General features: G+C 38.2%; 2 protein-coding genes across 4 annotated transcripts in view; one reads left to right on the top strand and one right to left on the bottom strand.

Moving 5' to 3' along the window:
- Positions 1–3,307, bottom strand: part of LOC118421644 (selenoprotein F-like) — a 12,152-nt gene extending 8,845 nt beyond the window's left edge. The window contains exons 1-3 of the mRNA XM_035829056.1: positions 3,204–3,307; positions 2,355–2,522; positions 1,695–1,758 (exon numbers count right to left, since the gene is read on the bottom strand). Coding sequence (XP_035684949.1) covers positions 1,695–1,758; positions 2,355–2,522; positions 3,204–3,248 — 277 coding nt within the window. The 5' untranslated portion in view covers positions 3,249–3,307. The remainder of the gene's footprint in view (positions 1–1,694; positions 1,759–2,354; positions 2,523–3,203) is intronic.
- Positions 3,308–3,585: 278 nt separating this feature from the next.
- Positions 3,586–13,150, top strand: part of LOC118421643 (heparan sulfate 2-O-sulfotransferase 1-like) — an 85,623-nt gene continuing 76,058 nt past the window's right edge. For 2 of the 3 annotated variants that reach the window (XM_035829054.1, XM_035829053.1), the window contains exon 1: positions 3,586–4,043. In XM_035829054.1, the coding sequence (XP_035684947.1) occupies positions 3,923–4,043 (121 nt within the window). In that variant the 5' untranslated portion in view covers positions 3,586–3,922. The remainder of the gene's footprint in view (positions 4,044–13,150) is intronic. The other variant, XM_035829055.1, reaches the window with a different exon arrangement.

The raw sequence follows: 13,150 nt of genomic DNA, 5'->3' as shown, positions 1-13,150 counted from the left end.
TGCATGTAAAGACATATAGGGGTCAAATAAAGGTCAAACATCTTGTATTATGGTATGCATCCATAAATTTTTTGTTAACACCTGGCTATGTTATTGGAATATCATAGCCTCTGTGAGTGACTGTAATTATATTCTTTTATGATGTAGTTACATGTATGCACATATCATGTTTACACATTTCATTGCATTTGCATAATATCTTGGTTAAGAATACCTAACCAAATTATCAACAAAAAAGAATTGAAAAAAAAATTAAAAGCGAAAAAAAAATGCATATCCTTATGACATTTTCCTTTTGGCATAAACATATTCAATTTGCATTTTTCAATTACCATCAATCTCGAGAAACATTAAATGCTTCCAACGCCTTCCGGACAATCGTTTCATCCGACATCCATTTTACATGGTGCTCTAAAACTCTTACTAATCTTACCCTGTGCTTGCTAGATGATTAAGGCTTTGCTTGAATCTTAACCTGTATTCCCCCACCTGTCCGCTGAGAAGGTATGGGATTACCTGTGAAATAGCCTCCCTAATTATTTCCCCATAGCTAATTAAGTCCACCGGGGAGAGAAGATTGGGTGAGATACAGCCGGCGGGTCATATTGATCCACTACTCAGGGATGTGATGGATTTTTGTCTCTGTAAAAATGCCTGTAGGTAAGGGGGGGGGGGGGGGAGGTACTACTGATACTGATGATGGACTGAGATGATGGACTGAGATTTTGCCAGTGTGCTGTTAAGGCCTAGGAAAGAATGTTACCACACATGACAGACACTGCTTGTCATATCTAATCAATGATAATGTATCTATTACTCACAAAATTAACGTTTGGCATTGAAAGACAGGTGTCCTCATCAATTTCAGTTTACTTTTTTAAACTGTATTGTAATATGTATCACCTAGTCTTAAGTTTTGAGCAGCTTAAAAAAAATTACAAGAAAAAAAAGATAATTCCTGCCAACCCTAATTTTTTCAGGTCTGAAACAGGAAAAACAACATTTTTTTCCTAGGCCTAATACAAAATTAGGACAAGGTCCTTATCTTAGTTTCTTATGGGTATGAACTGTAAAATTTTGGCACCGGAACAGTGAATACACTGAATCTAAAAATCTCTTTTCAGATAGACATTTGCAACTTATTTTTAGCATTTTGCTGAACAACATGTCAGAAAGCAATGCGAAGTCAACTGATTTTCAGTACTGAAAAATATGGTTGTGGGAAGTACAATCCAGTCAGTCAACTTTGTTCCGGCTGTTAACACATCAGTGGTACATGTATGTATACAATTGCACACTTAAGTTATATATGTAACATCACACAATCATCTAAGTGCACTCATACTACATACAGAACAAAATTGGTGCAGAGCTGCAATTTTGAGTGCACAAAAGTGTGTATGCACCCATGGCTAGTACTGTAAATGCAGAAATGTTCGCGGTGGATTAATGTTCGCGTTTTTCGCGGCAGCCACTTCACCGCGAATTTAAAGCCACCGCGAACATTTTTTCCATAAACAGTAAGACATTACAGTGCATGGTGCTACCGCGAAATTAAAACCACAGCGAAAAGTCCATTTTCCCACTACCGCGAAATTAAATCCCCGCAAACTTAAATGCATTTACAGTATTTCAAGCCCTGAAGGGTAAAACATTATAAAAACATTGTATCAACTCAATATATTTGTACATACCTTGGACCTGGGGCCATCTCCCCAACTTTCATCCACATACTTCTAACAATGCTCCAGGGAACAACTGGAAGAAAAATATAAACATGCATCAAACTACCGAATGATATACTTTTCTTTTTATGTTACCTTCACAGGAGGGAACATATTGTTTTTGCTTTGTTTCTTCTTCTTCTCCGCACAAATAAGGTCAACGACCTGGACCAGACGGCTGTCACCATGGTAACCGGTAAAGTAGCAGGCACCATGTGGTGTTCGGTTACGTAATGTAGCAAATGTCAGATCTAGAGGGGCTCGGGTAACTACATTTAGAAATGTGTTCAAATAAGAATGAACAAAACAGTTGCCAGTGTTAGACTACAACATGTGAAGGTAACATTCTGTATTTGCTTGCAAATATTACCTTTCTAGTTTCAATTTTGCCTTGCAATGTACATTCTGAGGTTACAATGTACATGTAAGTGTATGGTATCTGGATAAAGACTCTGAATCAAAAATGTTTAAAAACATTGTTTGTAAAGTAGTACTTTTGTACCCAAACCTTTTATACTATAGCTGTACATACCATATCATCATTGGCATATGGTTTCAGGAGAACTTTGTCTGAAATGTTTACTATTGCTATCACACTGTACACAAATAGGTAAACAAATCACACGATACCTGTTGCGTACTGCTGTGATTATCTTGTTGACAACACTGTCTGCAGTTGTCCTCGAGCGACTGCAGCTCGAACTGTTTGAGCTCATCGCAGGAGCTACAGAGGAGGTTGGTGGTGAAGCCCAGGTCCTGGCACTTCTCTGATGTGTACTCACAGGTCACTAAGGTTAGCTGCGAGGACAGAAAAACAGTAGTTACTGTAGTGTAAATTCATTTTAGTTAATGGAACTGAGTTTTGTGGTATTTCATGGACATCAGATCAGCACGCAGAATGCTAATACAGTAGCATGCATGTAGTGACTCCAGGGTTCTAGCCAGGTTTTTATTTTAGCATAATGGTAATGGCTAGCTATAGTTTGGTGTGGAGGGGGGTTGGACGGAGTCTTGGTCCTTTCAAGGAGGTTAAAAAAAGGTGATTTTTAACCTCCTTGTTGCAAGTAACTTTTTTCATCTCTTGCAGTGCTGCTTTCAAACACAAGGGGCGCTCTTACATATCTATCAGAAGGTGCCATGTGGATCGAGTACAGTAGAAAAAGGATCAGAGTTCAGGCGCAGCGCATTAAACTTTGTACAGCAGGGATTAATCAAGAATATCTGACAGCACATGTATACATATGCTACAGGCGGTATGCAAATTAAGGTTCATAAACACTGTGTGTTTAGCATATGGTATATTTCCACGTCATCGTCAACAGTCAGTGGTCACGGAAGTTTGTGTCATTTTTGCCCGTCTCCTGTCCTAAATAGACACGCAGCGTCAAAACTATACACTCACACCATTGAATACATATTTAAATATATTCATATATTGTCAATGAGTACTTGGGGGACGAAAATAAGCAGAAAACTTACTAAAAAGAGAAGGACCAGCCACAGAAAGTAGCTGGCGGGCGCCATCTTGCAATGAAACGGATATTGGGCGATACCAATACAGAAAAGGGTTGCGGATGAAAAGTGTTAAATAATTAACTTTTTAATTGATGTAAAAGAGGCAAATCAAAATGGGTTCTATTATAAAGTAATACTTATGTATAGTTTGATTGTATTGTTTGTTGGAAAACGTATTATTCGTAAGGAAAAAATAAAAAACCTATGAGCTGTATTTCCCCTGTTCTAAATGAGACATAGCTTGTCAACATCATCATGTTCATTTCATAAACATGGCAGCTTCGTGCATAAACATCTCTTAGCATCTGTATCAACTGACACCTGCACAGCTGTCTCAAACATTCCTTCTCTCATCGCTAGAGAATTCCACCACGTGTACAAAAGCAACGATTTACCCCCCGAACTTTCCATAATTTATTCTCTTTTCCGGCTAATTTCTCGCGAGATCTGAGATATACCGTGACCCAAAACAGTGGGTATCCACTTCCGGTTTCCTGAGATGACCTGGAACTGCAGGCGCCGTGCACAACAGTCGTAGTCCCAACTTCTCGGCGCTCTAGCGGCTCACAAAAGACGGGAAAATCACCGTCATTGCCGTCCCGGCGGGCCCTCGTCCCGATCCCGCCGCCTACACCTTCGACGTCCCCGCTACGAAGGCTTCGGCCGGGGAGGAATCTTCATATATGGGGTTCTCAAGAACCATGCAGACGAGGTACCAGCTGCTCATGGCGCTACTCTTTGTAGCTGCTATCATCTACTTGGAGAATCAGATCCAGCGCTTAGAAGCGGCCAGGGACAAAATGGGTGAGTACTGTTTGATCCTCAGTTTTGTACAATCCACGGTATATATATATCTGTCCACGTGTAAATCACAATTGATTCAAACGTCAAGCACATGGTCTTTGTTTTGAACGTTGTTGGTTGCAAGGATGACTTGAAATGATGAAGACACTTGGACATGGAGATCTTTAAGGGTCATTTAAGAAGGAAGTGTGTTATCTGTCCTTACAGGACGCACTTCTTTTGTGGCTTATCCTACGGAGTCGCGGAAATGTCTAATCGTACAAATCTTGAATCTCATAGACTTTAGATCCAGCGGTGTCGCAGATAAAATTCGTGCAACTTGGAAATCAGTTTCCAAATCCCATCATCAATTCATGCCAGGAAAAGGTATAGTGGTATGGTCGGGGAAAATTCCATGTAGGATATTAATCGCAAAATAGTGACAAATTGAAATTGAAATCTAAGAAATGCAAAAATTGTTTAGATTTGGTGGAAAAGTTATCACAATTTCTCAGCGGGATGTCAATTAATAGATAACAAAATTTATAAAAGAATTATCAGTAACTCAGACTTCTATCCATTGGACACCTTGTGGTAAAACATGTGCCCTTGACGAGTATATATAAATTACTTACAGTCAAGAGGGTCTGCATGGGGGGTCATGACAATGCTTTACGCTAAATTCGGGATGGCTGACTATGCTTTACGTTAAATTCACGAAAGCTACCAATGCCTTACGTTTCATCCCACTACGAATTACGTGAAATAAAATAGCTTCCCTACGAATTACGGGAAATTAAAAAGGCCTGCCTATGCCTTACGGAAAAGAGCACACAGACCCTCAGTCAAGAATTTCAACATTGTATAAAAGGACCACCTGGCCAATATGACCACTTCTAGGTGGTACCTTAGATAATTTTCCCATTGACACAAGCATTAAGACTCCTGTCTATGGTGACCACCTGTCCACATAGACTAGATCAGTCCTCTGAGTGGTCTTTGTCAGGTTTAAAAAAAATGAGAAATCAGAACATTATTACTATATCATACCGTCTACCGGCTTACCCAATATTCCACTGAACCCATTTTATCACTGAGGCTATCGGTGTTCGATAGCGATATGAGCTAGATGGAGTGAAGAGGGATACCAGCCTTAGTAGTTTCATTAAAGATGGAATCCTATAATCCCCCCCTTTCCATCTCCATGGTGGTATCACCCAAGGTTAAGACCTCCTGTTGGGGGCCTTTGATGTTCTCTTACTGCCTGCTTTTTTGCTGTAAGTTAGGTGACTGTTTGAGGTCAACACATGCCTTATTCAAATGGTAATATAGGTTGGGAATTCATATTGAAGTGGGTTTGGGTACTGTGCCATTTGTACCCTGGATGTATATTGCTGTGAGTGAATACTAGCCTAATATGTAATGACAATTATGATAATTTACAATTAATATTGTATTATGGCTTTCCGGTATTCCATTTTTTTTTTGCTATTAGAGGTGTTTTAAGGAGGGAATTCGAATGTGGGATTTTTTCGATATGGGGCACCCTCTTACTCAAGGGAGTAGATCCTCTGACAAGCATATAATTCTGATTAACCAGGGATGCTACTGTGGCCACATGTGGCCAGTCTTCATCTGTGACCTGTTTGCCAGTACTAATAGTAGTACTAGTAGTTTCCTCCTTCAACAAGCCATAGAATGCGCCATTTTGAAATATAACTCTCTGCTCCCTTGTACCCTCATGCAATTTTTTTCTAGAAAAAAGCCTCGGAAAAGTGAAAACTGCACACCACCGAGAAGTTGAATAGAAACCAGAAAAGCAATGTAAAGAACACCTAACGTCTGCTTGGAGATTAAGCTGATATCTTTCTTACAGTGTGTTGCAAAAATGTAAAAACATTTAGGTCGAACGAGGGTCTGTTTTTGCCTTACATTTCTGTCTGACTCTCTGAGCTCATATAGCCATTTGATGGCAAAGATTCTAATTACATACTAAAAGCCAATTTATGGGAGGAAGTCAATTACTGGATGATAGGGCATGTGAGGAAATATGCAAATTTTCTCTCCGCCTCCACCATTTAGCAAGTCTGTGCTAATAATCTTGTCTTTTGATTTTATAGTAGGAGGAAAATATAAAATAAATTATACAGAGAACTGTTCACAAGAGAATAATCAGTGACAATGGACAATTGTGCAATTGCAAACATCAATTAGAATACCCATGTCAGATTAACAATTGCATATTGTATGGTATCTAATTTACCATCAATTAGACCTATTTAATTATGCAGATGACTTTCAATCGCTCACTTCCCCTCTTTTCCCCAAGTCGGCAAGTGCATGCCTTTGAATGGCACAATAAAACAATATTCACAATGTTTTTAGTTGAACAGTTTTCTTAGTAATCCTTTTGCTGCAAATTTAAGATGCCATAAACAGAAACGTGCATTTCTTTTACCACCATCACAGTAAAAATTGTTTCAACAGCAACCTAAAAAAATGTAGCAAAAACCTTCCACGAATGAAATCCATGTGAAAATATATTATCTCCAGTCGAAGTACTTTATCCAACCCCACAAAATGATGTGTAAGAAGATACTACATACATAGGCTCCTTAGGCAATTTTGCCCCGCAAAAAAAGACTATAAACATTATATCCAGCAGGAGTCTACAAAGTTAGAGGCCCTTATCCAGAGTAATGTAATAGCTTTAGGTGTCGTTACGACTGTAAAACACAGGAGATACGGATCAGGTAGCGTGTTCTATGACGGAGGCGACCTTACATTGCCTCGTTGTGCGGTTAAGTGTAAACTGGTATGCTGGTATGACGCCCTTTTGTGAGCAGTCTGGTAATGCTATGACTGAGAGACAAAGTCTTGTATACTATTATTTAACCTGTACAGTGGACCGGAACTGAACTTGTAAAAACTTTAGGTTCAGTTAAAAAAAAAAGAATTAACCAATTTAACTTTCCAAACTGGCAAAAATCTATCTCGTACTTACATCATACTATTACTAAATCTGTTCAAAACTATCTAAAACCTTCCAAATTATATTGTGAAATTTGTGTGATGGAAAAGACAAGACCATTGCTGTTTTTGTGTTTAAATTATTATATGTTTGTAGCTTTTTTGTTAACCAGTACTGACTATGTATGATATTGCATGTATCTTTTTCAAATTGCATTTCAAATTTATGTCAACGTACAATTTTACATGATAATTGATATCACTTTAAATGATACGGCCACATTTCCTCTCAAGTTTCTTAGATTTTTTGTAATCTATCAGTGAAAATAACCTAATTAATTATTATTAAGTAGTGATTTTTTAAATCCCTTTTCCTTTCGTGTGTCTCAGAATACTACCAAATTTCAACTTAATACTTAAAAGCAGGTGCAAAAGGCGCTCCTTCAAAATTTGGCAGTTGACCATTGCTCCTTGTTTGGGAAATGTTAACTGAAATTAACATTGCCGTGTTGGGACCAGGAACGTTAGCGCTGCAAGAATTGGATTTTGGATAATGAAATTTAGAATGGTGCCGGGGCTTGCTTGGAACTACATGGTGTACTGATAAAGCCAAAGGGTATTACAAACTGTAAGCTAATAGTAATACCGAGGTAGAAAGAGGTCCCATAGCGTTTTTTTTGGCCACTGTTGGGGTAGTGGGTTGTTAATCCAAAGCAGGGCTCGAAATTCATTTTTGGGACTAGGTGCACTGGTGCACCCAGCTTAAAAAATTGGGTGCACCATTTAAATTTAAGTAGAATGTAAAAAAAAACTAGTAACAAAACTTAGTTACAAGCTATCAAATTCTTAAACAAGTAACGTGACAGACATTCTTATTATCTTTCTAACACTTAGAATTAAGTTAGATGTCAAGAATATGATGTATACTAGTATACTTGATATCTTTCCATACATGATAAACCTAGGAAAATATTTGGGTGCACCCTGTGCACTGACAGAAAATAATTGGGTGCACAGTTTCGATTTTGGGTGCACCCAGTATTTCGAGCCCTGCTAAGTGTCTAGGGCACGGTATTGGAAAGCAGAGCCCATCCCTCTCCTTCCACTGCATTTCCTTCCAATCGTTAGCCAGGTACTATTTTACACCTGGGCAGAGGGAGGAAAATCTTTCCCAAGGACACTGAAGGTCTGGCCAGGAATGCCAGAAATTGAATCCATTTCCTCTCGATCCTGTGACCACCGGCTAAAGTCTAACCACTCTTACTTAGTTAGTCATGATTTATTAGAGTTCGAGTTATCGTCTATCCTTCTGCCTTTGATGGAAATTTTGCAGCTGGGGACGGACACAGAATCTGTCCATTCCGTCCGCTTTGACAGACAAAAATTGGCATGTAATGATATTTATAAAATGAAGCTTTGCAAAGATCTCCAGAAATTTAGCACAGATGCCATTAAATCAAGCTGAGTCTGATTGTTAAACTATTGCTATCAGCAAAATTTGCCCCTCAAAATGCAGGGAATAGTGTTTCAGAGGATCTAGGTCCCCCTAAGAATGTCGTACCTGCTGTACTTGACAGGATTTCCATGAAAATTCCAGGGGACAGTAAAAGAATTCAGGCTGGCTAAAACACCAAGTCCAGAACTTAAAGCTCTTTTCCAGACATGTCTTTCTATCCAGACATCTAGTCCTAAACTATTCATAAATGTGTTGATATGCCTGTGTTTTGATGAGGGGAGGGGACTTAAGTTCCCAAGATTACCCACAGTACATACTATGGTTTAACAGTACACCAAGGTCAAATGCGACAGTTCCTACCATAATCACAACCGTCTCGACACACCTGACATGGGCTTTCTGTCATCGTTAGCCCTGGGGCCCTGATTAGAAAAGATAAGTAGGTAGTTGAAATTCCATGCGTAATCTCCTTTAAACCAGAACTGACTGGCCCGACCTAATTCTGAAGGTGGTATCTCACTGCACTTGGGGCACTGGTGCGGCACTGCGTAGTTCATTCACTGCACTGTTGTGTTGTATTCGGCAATTTTTAAAAATGACATAACAACATAAGAAAATTTGTTCTTCATCTATTAAAATTTGTTGAGTAAATTTTCAAACCCCGCTGTGCCGCACTGGTACCCCAAGTGCAGTGAGATACACGTACAAGTTTAAGTAGTTACCTCCTTGAAAAATAGAGGTACATGTGTACAGTAATTAAAAAATGAGTAAACGTTATAGTATTTATACATTTTTTGTATAGATTCTTCTTTTGAGATGCATTTTTGTTTGTATATTTAACGTTAAGATTAAAGCAATAATATAAGATCCTCTGGATGGATTCAGATCATATTTGGACAGATGTGGATAGGTGTTGTAAACATAATTGTCAAGGTTTATCTTGGGCCCTCTGGTGGATGATCTTGGTACTGCAGCAGGACTTTTTTGGGTATCTTTTTTCCTGGACATGCTATGGTTCTATTTGAAAAAAAAAAATTACTTTGAAATTACATCATGATGTGGATTGGGGCCTATGCTATATTGCTTTCAGGCATCATCAGAACATCTTGGAGGGACATGTCTACAGCCGCTATGCATCTCCCCTGATGCCCGCGGCTGATTGATTGATCATCTCATCAAATCGTGTTCTTATGTAACAGCTATTTTCGAATCATAATCTTGGCAAGCAATCTTGGCAAGTCTGTACACATTGGCTACATGTTATACATACAAAATGTAACATGCATTGGCATAATACCGGTAGTAAGACTTATACCGGTAGATTAAAAATACTGGAACTTAGAGATCTACACATGCAACAATAGTTATTTCTGAGCTGTGCACACTTCAGACATCTAGGTGTCCAATACATCATTTACAAAGCATCGATAACAATGCATTCGAAGACAACAAGGCCAAAAGTTTTCAGTATCTTTTTCGGGGTAGGCAGCTCGTCGTGGGACGAACACACTGTCACATTCATTGCCAAATTTATAGATCATAATTACACATGCTCACGGCACAAGACGAACATGATTCAACAACAATCTTGAATTTCTGTTGGTGACCTACAACTCATGTAAAAGTGTGAAGAACCGTTGCATAATAGCCCGGATCTACGACTGAATGGGCAAAATTGAACGTACGCAGCCATTTTCCCGCCATTTTTATATCTACGCTAGCAGTGAAGTGTTACGTCATAGCGGTTGTGACGGACAGAAGTTAAATGAAAATTCTTGACAGTATATGTCCGTTTTCTCATGACATTTTGTATGCTCATGCAGGTTTATGTTTTATGCATTTACTGACAGAAAGGGAAGGAACATCAGAGGATGTATAAATGTACATAGCGGCAGTTAATTGTGCCGTGTTTCTTCCTACCGGTATTTTTTACCCCCTCCCAACCACGCGCCCGTTCGCCGTGTAATTCCGCGGCGTGTTACAATTACAATATTACGCTTTTAGCAGGACCTGAGTGGCAGAAAAGTTACACAGAAGAAGTGGCAAGGGTAACCTATAACAGCAACATGTAACTGGAGAAAATGATGCGTTGACAATTTGTCAAATCAGTATGGCTAGAGAAATCGTCGTAAACGTACCGGTATTATGATAATAGATGTTACTGTAACAGAGCCTGATTTTTTTAGCTGGTAAACTTGCAAGCTGCTCATAGTTTATCTGCAATCCATAATCTTTCATTGCTATGCAAATTGTCGGTTATCTCCTGGTATTTTGAGCCTCAGTATTTGGTTATCTCCCATTATCTATCAAGTGCCAAATTTTATAATGACACAAGGGATTTTGAGTTGGCAATTCCAAGATTTTTGTAGCTGTTGAAGTTTAAATTGGAAACAGCCAATTCAATATACTGACACATTTATTTGTATGTGACATGTCTGAATCTTAGAGTTTTGAAGAAGATTATGTACAGAAAGGTCAAGCAACTACTTTTTGTATCCAGCTTTGACTTTCTTTTCATCCAACTCATTTTTTGGGGACGGTTATCAGTAATTTTTGTTCCTAATCTGTACGTTTTTAGAAAAATAAATTGTCATGTCATACTCATAGTTCATATCTTTGGGACATACAGGGTGAATTTTTGGTCCCTACAAGCAAATTTCTGTCTTGGGATGGAGGGACGTGTCCTTGAGACAGACATATGTAAAGTCATTTATTTTTACAGAGATTTAAGTACACATTTTTGAAGTACTTACAGTACTGTTGCGCATACTTGCAACATGTCTTGATAAAAGTCACAGAAATTAACCACTGCAAAGACTATTTTACAGTTTACTAGTAAGAAGAACACTACATCCACATATTTCATTATTTATTAGACTTTCTTTAATAGCAGTGAATCAAAATTTCCAAAGTTGTCTCTTTTTTACAACCCAAATCCAGTGACACAGATGATTTGAAATGACCCCTTCCATATTTCCAAATACCACAGATGACAAGCCATAAAGTATGCATGATTAACGCAGTTTTATCCCTGAACATTTTGTGATGTTTCTTTCATAAAACATACAGTCTTTATAGCATAACTGTGTATTCCAACTTTATATTGCTCATAAAGCTTGCATAAGGTTCTTCTTCCTTCTCCAAAGCACCTCAATCTATATTCCATTACGGAAGAAGCCAGTGAATTGTACGACCGTCGTAAAAAAAAGAGGTCGCCATATATTTTGATGTAAGACTGTGGCTGACCCTTGGCGCTTGGTATTTGTTTTATAATACCAGCCAAATGCCATATTATATGAGCCATTATGACTATATTACAGGTCACTGAACATTTTGAACACATTTTTAGCAAGTTATGAAATATAGAAAACTATGTGGAGTAGTATAGTGCTGTAGCAAGTTATGAAATACTGTAAATGTTTTTAAGTTCGCGGGGATTTAATTTCGCGGTAGCGGGAAAAAGGACTTTTCGCGGTGGATTTAAGTTCGCGGTAACACCATAGACTGCAATCTAATATCATTATAGAAAAATGTTCGCGGTGGTTTTAAATTCCCGGTGAAGTGGTCACCGCGAAAACCGCGAAAATTAATCCACCGCAAACATTTCTGCATTTACAGTATAGAAAACTATGTGGAGAAGTATAGTGCTGTATACATTCAAAAATAGTAACTTACTGTTTTTTTAAACCTTTTTCATTTCTACTGAAACTTTGTGAAAGTTGTATTTTAGTATTCATTTTTAATACCTACCAGATACTCACTGGTACCATTTTAACTTAATGAACACATTGTAAATGAACATTTTTTTGAATTTTCGTCTTAAAAAAATAATCTAACCTCTTTTTTTTTACTTTTAATTTAGCAGCTACAATGTAGTATCAGTATCAACTCTCATAATTCTACCAAATGCCATAATACTGCCACATGAGAAATACATGAATTTAAACTAACGTGATTTAAAGAGATGTAACGCTGGTTCACCTTTATCTGAGGGTAACCTATATTCGCATTTAGGGATATGAAGTCGACAGACGGTGGTTTAAAATCGGAACATTTTGAAAATACTGCAAATTTGAAACCACTGTACATGTCCACAGACTTAATACTCCTAAAGGTGGTGTTTTTAAAGACAACGGATAAAGGTCACCCCACGGATAAAGGTGAACTAGCGTTAGGTGTAAAGAAATGCAGCATCAGTAATCCGTAGGTCATATTAGATTAAGATATTTAGGTGGTTCAAGACAATCTTGAGAAGGTCTCTATTTTATTCAAATGTGGCCACAGTATTATGGCAGAATTATGCGAGTAGATGTTACTAGAGTATTTTTGTTGTACAAATTTTTTCTTTAAAGTTGTGAACCCAAATCTAGCAGCGGGTAGTCAGGGTTCTGGCCAGGATTTCGTTTTACTAAATTTTTAGTGTAGCAGCAATGGCATGGTAGCTAAGCGACCAATCAGGAGATTGATAGCATTATTAAGCAACACTACACTAGTTAGAAATGAGCGTAGCAGCCCTTATTTTAGCGTAGTGGTCACAAATTAAAGCGTAGTGGCCCACTATACTAAAATGCACTAGCTAGAAACCTGTTAGTACTGGTAGGCAGGAGCATTTTCTGCCTTGAGTACTGTATCTAGCTAATGACTACTAATACATGTAACAGGACCATATGGTATATGTCTCAGTGACAGCATTGACACATGT

This window comes from Branchiostoma floridae, chromosome 8, assembly GCF_000003815.2.
Source record: "Branchiostoma floridae strain S238N-H82 chromosome 8, Bfl_VNyyK, whole genome shotgun sequence".
NCBI classification, from domain to species: Eukaryota; Metazoa; Chordata; class Leptocardii; order Amphioxiformes; family Branchiostomatidae; genus Branchiostoma; species Branchiostoma floridae.
This window is presented reverse-complemented; position numbering and strand designations above follow the sequence as displayed.